Genomic DNA, 15659 nt, shown 5'->3' with positions numbered 1-15659 from the left:
TTAAGAGATATAAATACGCACAGGAAGCCAGTGTAAAGAATATAATACGGAGATAATGTTGGAAGCTGTTACTAGTGGAGTTTTTGTTTTAAAGCTAACAAATCTGTCTCGGTTCAGTTGGGGACCAAAATTGCAACTCGACATGCCTCGAACCAATATTAATATCTGAATCGGTCTCAATATTGAAAAAAAATAAAAATAATAATCCAGATTGCTTATGGTGGCAATGTACCAATTCATAAGGACAGATCTATTTAGTCCAATTCTGTCTTCTGCTCTGAGCAACTTCATGCTTTAACTATATATTTTACATTATTTTTTAGAATTTCTAATCATACTTTCTGAACCAGTGCAAGGTTTGTTTCTCGCTTTCTGAAAGGAAAGCAGGTTTCCTTTTAGACTACATGTTTGACCCAGGTAGTCGACCTGTTTTGTCAGTTTCTTTCTTTATTTTACATTGGCTATCATACTGATAATTGCACTGACTGAATTAATTAAAATTCTGTGATTTTGACATGTTTGGCCAAGCTTGTGAAGCTGCTGGTGTATTTCAGTGTGCTGTACTGGTGCAGAGTTATTGAGTAAATTTGTAACTCAGTACATCTTTGTCTGCGTTGGGGGGGGGGGAGGACGAACCTTTTTAGGTCAGGTCAGCGCTGTTTTTCTGTATCGGATTGGTATCAGCCAGTGCTATACCTCAGATATCTGTATTTGTCTCGGAAGTGAGTAAAGTTTATTGGTGCATACTGGTTGCAATATTTGCTCCATTTTCAGCTGGTCCCGTCCCCTTTCACATTTTACTGTCAAACAAGCTAAACCCTTCAAAAAACCCTTTTACCTCCTCGCCTCTGGGGGCACTGCAACAACAATCGGTGAAGAAACGACACAAAAACCTTTGAAGAAACTTGACTTCTATTTAAAAAAAAAAATGGAATGGCATCAGATTTTAGCGGTGCCACTAAGCGGTTGTAGGTTTTCTCCTTTGACGTTAGCAAAAGCCCACGAGCCATACTTGGAACAGTTTTGGTTGTTGTTGGTTAGCTGTAAAAAGTTCTAGCTCTCTGAATATTTTTGCTAGCCCATCAATGATGTTACTGGATTTAACACAAAATTATAAAGTTTTCAATCAACTCTGTTCACTTTGGACTGCCAGTAGCTGCCAAGAATAACCTGAAATTAAAGCAGCAAGTGAGAAAGTGTTTCCTCGGCTTGTAGCAAAGCAATTCCTTTCACAGTTCTGCTCTGCCAACCGAAGCTGCCAGTAAAAATACAATAAATTAAGCCATAGCAGAAGCAGTGGGAAGAAGGAAAGCTGAACATGGCACTCTATGAAGGCATATAATGTGTCATTTACCACATACCCATTTCTTTGAACGAACCTGGCTTGACGACCAACGAACAGAAATCATGCTAACTAATATCTGGGAAATTTATGACCCATGTTCATTCTGATGATATTTTTGGAGGGCAATTTTATTTACAGAAACATCATAATCCATTTTTATTTATGGTTTTAGTTTTGTGGTTTTTATTTTAATCCTTTGATGTTTTTCATATTTAAAATGTCTTCCAGTTTCAGTGTGGTGTGTTTTGTACAAATTAAAGTTTTAGTCTTTGAAAGGTCAAACTCTCATTATGCCATAATCATCATATTGGTTGAAAAAGGAATGAAAATGAAGTATAATCTGGACTCGCTTCTGTATTGAAACAGCAAGATTCTATTCTTAAGGACACACCCATGGTAGATGTGCCGCCTCATTGCAACTGGAGTGTTTGGATGTTACACATCAGCTTAGTACTCACAGATAGGAACTTCATGCTTTGCTTCCGTTTCATTTTCAACCAAGAGCCGTGTCTGTGAAGAGCAGTATAATGTGGCTTCCAGAGACTGCTGGGGCTGTTTGATCTGTCCTCTTCTCCCCATCACATTTGGTGGCTCATCTGTATTCATTTTTATCTTTTTTTTTTTTTTTTTACCAGTTTCCCTCCCTAATGCATCCCTGAAAGTGCTCCTTCAGGACTCCAGTTCTTTGTTGAACCAATACTGTTTTAATGCCAGGTGGGCTGTACAGTACAATCTTTAGAGGATATATGAAGCTATATTAAAATCAGGCTTTAGCCTCTTTTAAAGACTTCAAAATGGCAAAAGTTTTACATAAAGCAAATGCATTCATTCCCATTAAGTTTTGTGACCTTACATTTATTTTACCTATTTATAGAATTCTGCAGAACATCTACATGTTAAAATTGTCAAAGTCAAGCTAGCATAAATGACCTACTTCCCTCTCCCTCACTATTTTTTAAAATTAAAACTTTTTCCTGACCTTATGTAGCTATTATAGTGTCGACTATTAGTAGCAAAGCACTGAGTCCTTTTATCTTCTATATATCCTTGTGGAAAACCTGCCCTACTCACAAATTTTCTCAAAAGCGTTTCTAAAAATATTTGAAAGAAAATTCAACTAGAAATACCTAGACACAGCACTACAGATTTATAACGGCGATAAATAATTAAAGATGTATGATTTTACATGAGTTTCATAATTACCATTTTGTGTTGGTCTGTTCCATATGCACATTCCAGTGAGATGTACTGATGTAGTTGCAGTGCGACACAATATGAGAATATATATAAAGACTTTTCCAGTAAGTGTGTATAATGTCACATAAATTCCACTGTTCTTTACCGCTGGTTGCAGACTTTTCAAAGTTGTAGTTTTTTCAGTCATTTGTGCAAAAATATTTTCAAGCTTTCAGGGTCATCTGCATTGCAGCATAAAATATTGGAATACAAAGTCAGGTTTTCTCATTATTCATCGGTTCACACCCTGACTCTCAAACTGTTAGATCTTGCCTCAAAACCAGACGGGTGGTTGCTGCCTCCTCGCAGGTTTGAAAAAATCAAAATGTGTAAAACATTTGTATAGCGGTCCTGCATAACAGATTATAGGCTTTTTCTATTTTGTTTGATTGCATTTAATTAAAACATGTTTGAAATTAACTGCAGTCAAAAGCACACTAACTATTCAAAGCTGCTTTTTCAAACTATTGAATCCTTCCATCTGTCTGTTGCCACATCCATCCACTCATTTTTTTCCTTCCTGCTCAGTCGTGTACACGGTTTGTTTGTTGCTTTGCTTCAGTGTTAAATTGAGAAGAAGCAGAGCGTATCATGTGGAGGTCGCACAAAACTCTAATATGTTTTGTGGACCTGGAGAAGGTTTCCCCCTCCACCCCAAGGGATTTTGTTTGTGAATGGAGAGAGAGAGTCTTTTCTGGGTCTACATGTGAAGAAATACATCACATTTTGTGGACCTTCAGTTCCTGTCGCATCTATGAAATATTTTGAATGTTTTCATAAATGCTTTTTACAAGTTTGAATGGATTTGGTCATATTGACCGTGACAACAGTCAATTTTGATGTCAAATTAAGATTTGAATGCCCTATACGTAGTTTAAACATTTAGCATGCTAATATGAGCAAATCTTCTTCAGTGCAAACAAAGAGTCTGCAGAGTGTATCATGATTAGATCGTTGCTGCACCATTTGAGTAATATTTCTGCCAATTTTACCTGTGGCATAGTTGCATAGTTGTTCTCACTGTGAATGCTTGGATTCTCTCTAGGTACTCTGGCTTCCTCCCACAACTCAATTAACTTACTGGGTGTATTGGTCTATGTAAATTCTCCTTAGGTGTGAGTGTGTGTGGGCATGGTTGTTTGTCCTGTCTCTGCCATGGACTGGCGACCTGTCCAGGGTGTACACCGCCTCTCACCTGTTGACAGCTAGAAAGGGCACTAGTACCTCTCCTGATCCCAATGGGATAAGGGTGTAAGAAAATGGATGGAAATGCCTAAACAACTGTCTGATGTGTAGGAAGGCAAGTCATTGAGCATTGACACAAGGGACACAATAGTGTTACAGGACTAACACTGCTTACCCGATTTACTTAAACTTGGTGAGTTTAAGTTTGTGTTGAACACTCACAGCCACAAATGCAACACGACGCTTCAGCAAATTTGCAGACCTTGATATAGAATATTACCAAATCCTCTCCTCTCTCTACAGACCCTTGTAGCTTTGAGACCAGAAATAAATTACATCTGCTTTTGATGTAGTTTGCTAAAAGCTTTTTTTTTCTTTTTTTTTTTTACATCTAATGAAATGCTGCAAGGTGACATTGAAAACGTTTTTTTTTTATTTTAGAAAAGAGAAATATTCTGGTGTATAGATTTAGCATGGCTTTATGCATTTACTTATTTTTGCTACAGCTTCAGTCCTTTCCTGGATTACATGGATTTAGGTGTACACTTAAAAGAGATTGCAGAATGCTTTGCACTGGATGAATCACAGAAAGCATGTGGTATGCTGTGCTCTGTAATTATCTAAAATGCCACTAAATGTGCGGCATTTTAGACATTAGTTCGGCCCAGCAGGGGCTAACATCCAGTACACTATAATCCCGAGCTTTCAGGAGTAATTTAACTCTGTTAGAGTTCTAGCAAAGCATCAGGTCAGCCTACGGTTAACAAAGCTGAAATAGCTCCATATAATCTGAGCCACACAAAGCATCAGTCGTGCTTTTTTTTTTTTCTCATTATTCATCGGTTCACACCCTGACTCTCAAACTGTTAGATCTTGCCTCAAAACCAGACGGGTGGTTGCTGCCTCCTCGCAGGTTTGAAAAAATCAAAATGTGTAAAACATTTGTATAGCGGTCCTGCATAACAGATTATAGGCTGTATAAGCGGTTCAGGGTCAGAGATGGTGTTTCCTCACTCTGGCAGCAGGCTGGGGTTAAAATCTTTCTAACTTAAGCTTCTTCTGCCTGCGGGGGGTATTTTAGACACTCCAGCCTCATAAAACGGATACATTAATATCTTATTAATACGTGTTTAGAATTGTCGTATGCTAAATCATCATTGTTCATTCAAAATCATTTTTTGGCCACCTGGCACTATACACAAAATACCAGGACCAGTACTGTTAATGTAATGATGGTTGACTTTAAGAAGGACTAAAATAGTCTGAGAGATGATGGCAAACGGGAACTAAAAAAGCTTGAAGGTGACACATCAGGTGGGACAAAGTCAGAGTCCTTTAGAAATTAAAATACTCAGGGTGGATGAAATAGACAATGAAATGGTGAGAGAAACACTTTTTTTTCCAATAAGAGAGAGCCTTGAAGTAGCATTTCATGTTATTAAAATAGATCACACTCAGTCTGCCCAAACTGGCCTTTTCTCACCTTTGCTGTAGTTTAATTTACATTTGCCCACTGTTGCAGAAAGCAAAACTTTCTGGATGGGGAGACAGAAACGTGTTTATATCATCTGTTTAATATGCAAGAGTCATATTGCCTCAAGTGCTTTTTGAAGCTCATTTTGTAAAGTAGGTCTTTGTGCACTAATCAACTTGATTCATGTGTGTCTCTGTTCTTGTTATCCAAATGTTACTGTTTTCACATAAAGGCTGGGATTAGACGAGCTACCATCCTCTGCTGGCAAAACAGCCCATCTATTGGAATGAAAAAGCTCTATAGCTCTACAGGCTTAGAGACATAACTTAGAGAAATCCAGAAGCTCCTTCCTGCTTGTACTATAGAGTTTTAAATGAATTATTCAGTTTGCATTAAGTCTTTACTTTCTGAGGAATAAATAAACCCAACACTAGCTTAGTTCAAAGGTAATCTGCTAATTCATCTTCTCATAGAAATATTTTACCACACACTTCAAACTAGAGATTTACACTCCTCTGCCACCTTATGAGGTAGTAATTTTTCTTTCATACAAACTGCAAAGTAGTCGATCACATGGCAGCAATGTGGTTCATTTCGACCATCTTTACTCGACACATCGGGAAACGTCCAGTATTATCGGATGTTGTTTGGGGAAAAGTTCCACGTTTAGATGAGATGGCAAAGACACCTTGAGTCAGTTGTAGTTGTCATGCCAAGCCACTATACGGCGCTGTGATCTAGGCATGTCACTGAAACGCACATGTGCTTTTGACCCTTAGCTTCCACCTCATTTAGAAAACAGTAACCTACCTCCAAAGAACCAGGTGCTCATGTAACACATTCCTTATCAGAAGTTGTTAAACTGAACAAGTTGAGTAGTACGACATGGGACAATGCTTCCCGCCATTGTTTTTGATGTCTTCCTGAACACACTTCTGCTGGTCGGTGCTCCCTAAAAAGGTTCACTCTGAGACCAAGTATTAAAAACTGCTGATGTGAGACACCAATCATTGGAGAAGTGGAAAGCAGTGGCTGGTTACGGTTTCTGTGTAAACGGAGCCTTGGACACGAAAATGGCAAGGAGAGATGGATTTCTTAAGCAGGACACTTGTCTGGAATGATTTGTGAATTTTCTGAATATTGAAGGACCGCGTCACAAGATAAAAGTAATTATAAAGGCTTATTGTGCTGACATTTTGAATATGACGTTTCAAAATGTCCAATTACTAAGGTCTGTAGAGACAGGAAAGGGTCAACATGAGTCGGAGTGTAGTTCAGTAAGTTATGTCTAGTATGTCAGGTCAACTGCATAAGATATAAACAATTGTCAATACTGGAAATAACTTGTATAAATCAGATATTTTCTAAAACATTTAAAACTGTTAAATATGTTTGTTACATCTATATTTCACTTTGTAAGGATTAGTCCTCAAAAGCATTTGGTCAACTTTCTTCATACATCTTGTACTAAATTCTTGTTTTGCTGCAGAAATCATTGACCAATCGATGCACTTGCACTTAACATTCTCTGTAAAGCTTGCTGTTATTTTCTGAAATTGACTCCCATTGCTCAGATGGAACCTCCCGCTCAGCTTGGTGTTCGCTGATTACAAAATTGATTATGCTGCACCCAGATGATTGCTCTCAAGTCTTGTAAGACCAGAGAACCCCGTTGTGCTTGGAAGAGCGGCGTTAATGGTGGCCGCATTGATTTAGTGGCTTTATGCTTTCTGTATCCTAGTCCTTCTATTTTATTTTATTTTTTTTAATTCTGTATGTGTTCTAGCAAGGCACGCATTAGAAAATATCATGCTGATGATTGTGTTGACATTTTCAAAACACTGTGAGAATGCTTCAGAAATAAGTTTGGCATATTTATGAACTAGTGAGGATGTCTTTCAGTTGTATTTTATTTATTTACAAATGGAAATTGTTAGCTTTGGTTGGTCTTGATTTAAAATGCTGTGGACAGACTTAAAATTCATCCTATGCAGAAATCAAGACAAAGTACAATCTGCGGGTAGCCACTCACTGCCTTTTGGGGCTGAATACAAAATAACAAGATGAAAACCTTCTGTTGTGTGAAATCTTTGCTTACTGATTGGTATAGATCCACAGTGGTTCTGATAGCAGGACATGAATTCAGTCCGCCCACTCTATTTCTTACTAAGGTTCCACTTCAAATGTGCAACTCTTATTGCAGTAGCGACTCCGCGATAACAAGGTGAGCCTGATTTATTGAAGCAGTTGAAGTGTGTGTGTGTGTGTGTTTCAATTTGAGTGAACCTCATTTTGTCTGATTCTCTCATGGGGTCCAGCCTATTCGCCTTCCAGCAGAGTCACGTACTTCTGTTTTATCAAAAACACCGGGCGTCACAAATCAACACTGAGGGAGACCATTAGCATTATCACAGAGAAGAGAAAATGGAATGAAAGGAAACCAAGGACACAGAAATACCTTGAGTCTATTGCCTTGAGAGGTCTTCATGTTGTGGAAATTGTCCAACTGTTGCTGCTAAACACAGCAGGGAGTTCTTACGCTTATTTTCTTTTGGTATCAGATTTCACCAACATTTATTAGTAGGTAGTTTCTGATAGTTGTTTCTATTTTTATCTCTAAAACACCTTCTGAAAGGATATAATGTTTCATTGTACTTTTCAGAGTTTGTCCGTTCTTAAACCTCTTTGTATGAGTTTTGCAGCCTACCACCAAATGCTAAAATAAACATTTAAAATACTATTTTTCCATATTTCCATCAGTAGAATGAAGGTTTCAGTAATCTTTACAAAGTAGATTTGCTAGGGAATAATTCTGTTCAGTTCCAAGTCTCCAGTCTCAAATTTCAGTTCTTAAAGTGAAGGTGTATATAGGGATTAGGAGGTCAGGATAATCATTAACACAAGAGTCAGAGCAAATATATGAGAGCAGTAACTTGGGCCCTTAAGAGCCCTAACAAAAGGAAGGAAGGAAGGAAGGTCAGAAAACTGGCATAAAGTTGAGATGGAGGTGGCTGAATCAAAACTCTGCTAGCATGGCAAAGACTACTAGAGTTGATCCTTAATTACCTTTTGTAGCTAACAAGGCAAAAGTTAAAACATTGTTTTGAAGTATTTGGCTATAAGACAGATCAAAAGAGAAAGGCAAGCTAGCATCCTGAAGCTAGCTGTGCAGCGCTAAGATAATTTACACAACAAAGGAGCGAAAATATCAGAGAGCATAAGCTAACATTAGCTGTGTACATGCTACCTAATTACGGATGCTCATCATAGCTGCATAACCTTATCCCATATTTGGATCCTATTTAGGAGTCAAGCATGGCACCTTCTTCACTGTGACTGAAACTCTTCCCTTGAATGTCTTGATGATTCAGTAAATGGCTCATTTTGTGTCTGTGATTCTTGAGAAGAGGGACAAAACGGGTCCTATGGATAAAGCACAAAATTTGAATAAAATATACACAAAATATGATTTTTTTGGAATATCTGACTAAACTAACCTGGGCCATGTGAGCATAACAATGTATGTTTTTGTGGTGTTTGCTGAATATTTTTTATTTTAAACATTGTAGTAGGTGGATGGTGTCTTTAAAATCCCTTGTCCTGGAGCAGAACTCGCTACATTATAATAGTTTAAAACAAATCAAGAAATACTAAGATAATATATCATGACAATTAAGTAAAAGTATTCAAATAAATAATTATAAAAGTATCAATAAATGTAATTAAAAATCATTTTTATATATTTTTCAACTCAATTGAAATTTGTCCCAAGTTTTTGTCAACACAGTCAGACATAAAAAGAATGTAATAAAAAAATCAGGCATTATTGGGGGGCATCAGAACTTCAGAGGACCCCAGGTCCTCTTCCTTTGCTAAGGGGGCTAAGCAGCTCTGGTTCGCTTATGTTGTTCTTTAGTTTTTTCTTTTTTTATTCCTAAGTTGTTCGTCACAACCATGATGTGTCAACACCATTACTGACAATTTACAAAATTTTATTAAATAAATGCTTAATTTTAGTATACTGTAAAGATTTCATGGACCTGATGAGCTACAATGTGGCACCAGCACCTTTAATACGAGATCTGTTCTTGTAATTGAATCAGGAGTATATCATGTCATTTTTTAAAATCAATTTTCCAGTAGCTATTGCTAAAATCATTCAAATTAATTGCATTTTGTCCAATCACTTAACATAAGAGCCTGTTCTCAATAGAAATTCTCAAAGTTAAAGCAAAGGTAATCGTTCCGTGTCTCTCAAAGCTTATAGCCGTAACAATAGATGATTTTTGATGCCAGTAAACAAGGCGTCAGATATAATCTTTTATTTATTCTCTCAGAGCTAAATGGCTTTACACTCCTCTGCTTCAGAATGCGTTTGTCATAGATGTGCTGTTGAATACTAAACACAGGAAGTAAGAGAGTTTATTACAAACCTTACCTGGAAAATGTCAGCGTACCTAAATATAATAGAAGCAGCTACAGTCTCATTTCATTTCAAGAGCAAAGATTAAACTCAATACTCTTAGTAATACATTTATATATGAAAAGCTTTACCCGTAGACATTAATATATGCATGAGCAGAATACTTTTATCATTTGAGAGCAGAAACTCCCAATGTTTGGCCAGTGGTAAGAACTTAAAAATAAAAGTTGAAAATAGATATTGGAACAGGTACTCGGGTTGCCTGGAGAGACTGTCCCATTCAAGTTTAATGAGTGAAAGTGGATCCTGTGAAATGGGCCTGTGGTGTGGCAGCTGCAAAGGAGATGGAACAAAGGTTCGTGGGTAGAAACGTAATGGAAGAAAAACAGAAATAGAAATGTTGGTTGCAGAGAAACGCATTGTAGATATTTATTATTTTTATTTGTCCAATGCAGTTTAATCTTGAAATGTTCATATCTGTATAAAAGATACTAAACCATTGGTTCTCATTGAACTTGGCTAGTTCAATAGAGATTAAAAAAGCATTTAAATTCATTTTACTGTAGGTTTTGTCAAATTTGATATCTTTTCTCTTTTTGCCCTCTCATATCTTAAGACAGCCAAGTCGGTTTGGTGTTCTCCGTGGGGTTAAGTGATGTCGCGTGATTGACATTTAAATAATACATTTTCTGCTGGCTGTCATTTGGAAAGTGCAGAAGCATTGCAGTGATCTTTCAACTCTATTTCTCGCAGTGTCTCACATGCGAGAAATTTAATTCCTAGTCTTTCTCGACGCCACATCTTTCATCTACGTCTTTTGCTTGTTCCGAATTTTTAGTTTTCTTTTTTAAAAGGTTGTGTAGGAAACTGTTTGGCTATTAGTATGGTGTGGATTCTTAGGTTGAACATTTGTTCTCTTCCATTGCAACTACAAAAGCTGAAATCTAAAAGCCTTTAAATTTGCCATCATTGATCAGCGTAAAATAGATATATTTGTAAGATATTTTAAGATACTTTATAGAAAAAAATAAATGTTTGGCATCCCTACCCATACACAGAAGCCCATTAGCGTTGAGTATATGCTTCTTGAATTACATTATATACTTTTACAGCATGAAGACAAAAGAAGAAAATCTTAGTTAATGAAAAGTATAAGTCAGGGGATGGATACAAATGAAATCTCTTAGGCACTGAACATTCCCTGAAGTTTAGTTAAATCTATTATTGAGTAATACTGTATAAGAAATATGGCCCATGTGTAAATGCATTTGAAAAATAAACCATTACTGTAACACATGTTGATAGTTATCATGATTGGGGTTTATGATTGTAAAATGTAAAAAAAATATATCTGGTGGTTTCACTACTTAAATTCTGAACAGTGACAGTGAATCACTCAAATATGTTTTCAAAGCAGAAGTTGTGATTTATTATGATTAGAAAACATACATTTTTAATAAAACCAGCATACAAAAACCAAAACCTCATTTTTAACATGGACACAAACTTACAGTTATGTGTTTAAAAAGAATATTTTGTTTAAGGTTTTTACTGCATCTTATATTATTACAATAAAAACTGTCATGGCTTTTCCAACTTGTAAGATGGAAGCCCAGACAGGTTCATGAGAAAGCGTCTGGAAATGGAAGCGCCTTATTTTATCGGCGATTATTGCAAGAATTTGACTGGTGCCCACTTTTGACAGTTGGACAAAAATCAGAAAAGAACTAAGTGAGTTTTCGGCTCGCAGAATTGCACTAAAGCACATACTGTCAAGACATTGTTATACAAAACCTAGTGCCAGAGGCTGTGAAGTTACATAATGTTTTAGCGCTTGATTGGTTGAACAATAGCCTTAAATTGCTTTTGATTGGCAGCTTCCGTCTTGTATTTCCCCTGCTGTTGGATTGTGTAAGAAAGCTGGTGTCAAAGGACCAGTATGAGATTTTGTTCATATAAAAATCCATGTTGGACAGAAAGTAGACCCTTTACCATTACTGGGGTTTTTACACTTATATAAATTTTACCTACTTCTTATCTAACTAAGCGTACAAAAACCAAACACCATAGATTCAAGCATCCCATTAAATTTTAAACCATCTTTATTAAAAAGTCTATCAGAAGTTTGACAAAATGAAAATACTACAAAACCTTGAGTTTAGCTGCTTTGAATATACTATAATTATCAATTTGTCCAGTGAGGAGGACAAAGTAACAGTTGCTTGGATACTACTCAAACCAGGACTCTACTAAGAGATTTAAAAGTCTCAGAAAAAGTACTCTCTGGATTTTAAGTCTGCTTTATCTATTTGTGACAATTTTTTTTTAAAAAAAAGGCAGCAAAAAAAAGCAGATTGGGCTACATCCAGGTACCTGTTGTAGTTTTCCTCAAAGGAATACTTTACATTTGTAAGTCATTTTAAAACATGGTAGCAATTAACAGAAGTACCTGAATGTCTCACTTTCACTTTCTTGTCCTACTTGTGAGAAATTAACTGTGAAATATGAAATGTATAGCTGTAAAAACATTATGCAGGTGACACCCACAGTTTTGTCCAAATCCTCCTCACGATATTGCTTTTGTCCGTAGAAGGAAAAAAAAGTCAATGGAAATGCCACACGTGACGAATGGCAGAATTTACAAAACACTGGTGCACCATGAAACACCAGCTTAAATCAACAGTGTAGACATAACTCCTTTTGCTCAGACACTGAGAAAAGAAACTGGGCCGTAGGTAATCGTTTGAGTAAAGCCGTTTATGATCCCTGATCATAAAACGCAGCAAAAAGATGAAATAAAATTCTACGCTTGTTATTTCTAGTTTAAAATCTGCATTGTCCAGAAACTCCAGTGCAGTTAATAAACAGTCATTTTCTTCTTTCCTTTCTTGCATACCTTAGGTAATGTTGGCTGCATCCTATTGGTCATTGCTGGCACCCGCAATCGACATGGCAGAGGATTCTGGGAAGTACGGTTCATTCGCCTTCCTGCCGGTGGCTGTGGGATTCACACTTGGAGCAGCTTTTGTTTACTTTGCTGACCTGCTGTTGCCCATGCTGGTAAGAATCTCGTATTTGTCTGAAAGGATAATGAGGACTATTGTGGTTGACATGTACTGAAAACACATTTTCCATCAAACTGACCGAAAGGACTGTCCATGGATAAAATACCACGTTCTCTAGCAATACACATACTGTGAGAAGTTTCTAGAAATAGTTAAAGGTTTTCTGAGGTGAGTCAAAGTTTTTTTTTTTTTTAAAGTACCAAAGTACCTGGAACACTCTTGTGTGCCTCAGCTAATTACATAATTGGTTCCGAGAGCTGCTGCTCTTCAGTGACTGGAAGCTATGCGAGAAACACTTATGGCCCAAGTGACAGTTATATATTTTTTTAGGGTTCGAATCAACAAGGACTTTTTTGCTGCTTATTTCAGAAAAATGTAGCATTCAGTGCTGGGTTCGAGGTAATAATTTCCAGAGAAATAATGCAGGAGAGAGGTGTGAGAAGCAAGAAGTTTCCTCTTGGACTGCCCTGTTCTTGAAAGATAACAGGAATGTTGACTTTTATGTAATGAGAAAACTCAGCCATACACCGGAGATCTCAAACTCCAGCCCTTCAAGGACGGTGCCCTTCAGCGTTTGGGCGAGCCTCTCCATAATACTTTCGTCAAAATAATTAGGTCATTAACAAAACTGTCGGTCAGGATTGTGTTTTATTCAGGTCCTGGACCAGAGGTGGGTGTAAAAGTAGCAGAACATAGACTCTAACACCCCTGCCTTACACAAACACAACAAATGAGTAAATACTGCGATTAAAAATGGCAGTATTTGTGGGACTAGGGCTCACATTTTGAAATATAATCAATACTTGAATGAATAAATGAATCTTATAAACTGAGGCATTTCCTCCCTAAGCTGGCACACAAAACTCTTTTCCTTTCTGCTTCATTTCAGCTGCTTACATGATTCTCAGAATTAAAGCTGGGATCCATTACTTCAAGTTAAAAAGACAAAAACAAAGACATTTTCTGGTGTAATTTGACTGTGGGGGGGCAGAAAAGGACATTTGGAAGGATGTTAATGAGGCCTTATGTAAGCTGTTGCCACCTGCGGTAGCCAGAAAGCCAATTACCTCTACAAACTTTGCAAAGCATCTTAAAAACTGACTCATTGTTTATGAGGAATGAAGAAAATCTCAGTAAAGCTTCCCTATCTACACAGCAAGGTAATAAATGTGCCAGATGGAAGAAGTTAGCGTTATATGTTTAAATATTAGCAATTTGCTGCTAGCCACATTATGGCCTCAACTTCCTGCAGGTACGGACTGGCACGTGGCTGGAAGAGAACGGCTTCATAGTGTATGAGAGAACCAAAAATACAAAATACAGAATAATAAAGTGGTAAGATGACAGGAATTCCTCATGCCCGCAGCTAATATGTTCAGCTGTTAAGGAGTTTGTGGCTGTGACTGAGAAAAAACACAAGTAACATCAGAAAAAACTTTATAGACACTACACAGTTCAGTGTCAACAAATGATGATAATTCAAGGCGCCAAGAAGTGACTGTCTTTAAAATGTTTGTTCATGTTGAAAATACAGACTGAAGCTAACAAAAGTCAACCAGAAACTTGGTGTAGCAATTAGCCTGCTAGCTTTTAGGAACCAGAACATGTGATGAAAAACTATAAATACAAACACTGGACAACATTTGCAAAGTATATTAGCATGAAACAAATCCCTATTTACATTAAAACTGTTTTCCAGTTTCCTATGTATGTACTTATCAAATGGTGTTAATTCAAAATGTGAAGAATTTAGTAACTAAACATTTTGCTTCAAGTTGAAAACCCAGCGTGAAACTAACAAAAGTTGACCATAAACTAGCGCTACTAGGCTTGAACATGTGATTCAAAACTACAAACACAGACACTGGGCAGGATTATTGCCAACTACTGTATATTAGCATAAAACAGATACTTATTTATATTATCATGAAACCTGTTTCAGGTTTGTACTTATCCCGCTCCTACTACCGTCATGCTCTTGCTAATTATTTGTTCATGTCTGTTTGTGGAACCATTTTTGATCCCAATCATAAGGCAAGCAGTCTTATGATTGGGTCATAACAGTCACTTTTTACTGGACACGTTTTGTGGAAATGTGGAAAAATAAGAAATGATGATACCTTAAGGTTCTGTCTAAAAACATCCCTTTAAAGGGAATCTGAATTATTTGGTTTGGTGTAAGAAGGGCAGAAAGGTTTCTGTGCTGCTAGTGTTTGCGCAGGAGAGAGCAGCTGTTGCCTTAAGCTCCTGCAGTCGCACCGAGACAGCAGCAGTGACACAGATTACATATGAGGGAGCGGACCATGCCTGCTTGGACAACGCGACACACACTCGAACAAACATGACGTCCACATGGAGTCCAGCAAGAACAATGGAGACTCGGAGCAGAATGTGACGGCCTTTTTCTGTCACGTTCAGATCCTTTTTGGTTTCTCTGGACTTCTGTATACTTTAATTTCATATTTTGTTCATAACACTAATACTGAACTGTGGGGCCTTATGAAGACCCCAATCTTTACCACATGTTGACTCCTGTTAAGCCATAGAAACATCTGAAGGATGATGAGGTTGGAAATACGTTATCTCTCAAACTTAATTTTGAACAGATCTTGTTGAGTATGACTTGAAATCAAATCAAACTTTTTTTTTTTTTTCAAGGAACTAGAATTTGCAGGGTTTTTTTTGTTTGTTTTAGCTGGGTTTTACTTGTACAGCTTAACCTGGGACTGTTTTAGAAGAAAATATATCGTATTATACAATAAGCATTTTGTTTTGAGGAGAATATTCAACCACAAAATAAAGAAAATATTGAACAGTTTTAATAAGGAAAGTCTGAAGTTAGCTAAAATCTAACAATTTGCCGATATTCCTTTTGGGAAATTGTAAATTCGCCAAAAGTCAGTAATTGGTTCATCTATTAATACATATTTC

The 15659-nt window shown here is 37.0% G+C and overlaps 1 protein-coding gene across 2 annotated transcripts in view; it reads left to right on the top strand.

The window, feature by feature from the left end:
• slc39a11 (solute carrier family 39, member 11) overlaps positions 1 to 15659 on the top strand; it is a 147650-nt gene that overhangs the window by 15356 nt on the left and 116635 nt on the right. For both annotated transcript variants that reach the window (XM_028029887.1, XM_028029886.1), the window contains exon 4: positions 12565 to 12723. In XM_028029887.1, the coding sequence (XP_027885688.1) occupies positions 12565 to 12723 (159 nt within the window). The remainder of the gene's footprint in view (positions 1 to 12564; positions 12724 to 15659) is intronic.

This window comes from Xiphophorus couchianus, chromosome 10, assembly GCF_001444195.1.
Source record: "Xiphophorus couchianus chromosome 10, X_couchianus-1.0, whole genome shotgun sequence".
NCBI lineage: Eukaryota > Metazoa > Chordata > Actinopteri > Cyprinodontiformes > Poeciliidae > Xiphophorus > Xiphophorus couchianus.
This window is presented reverse-complemented; position numbering and strand designations above follow the sequence as displayed.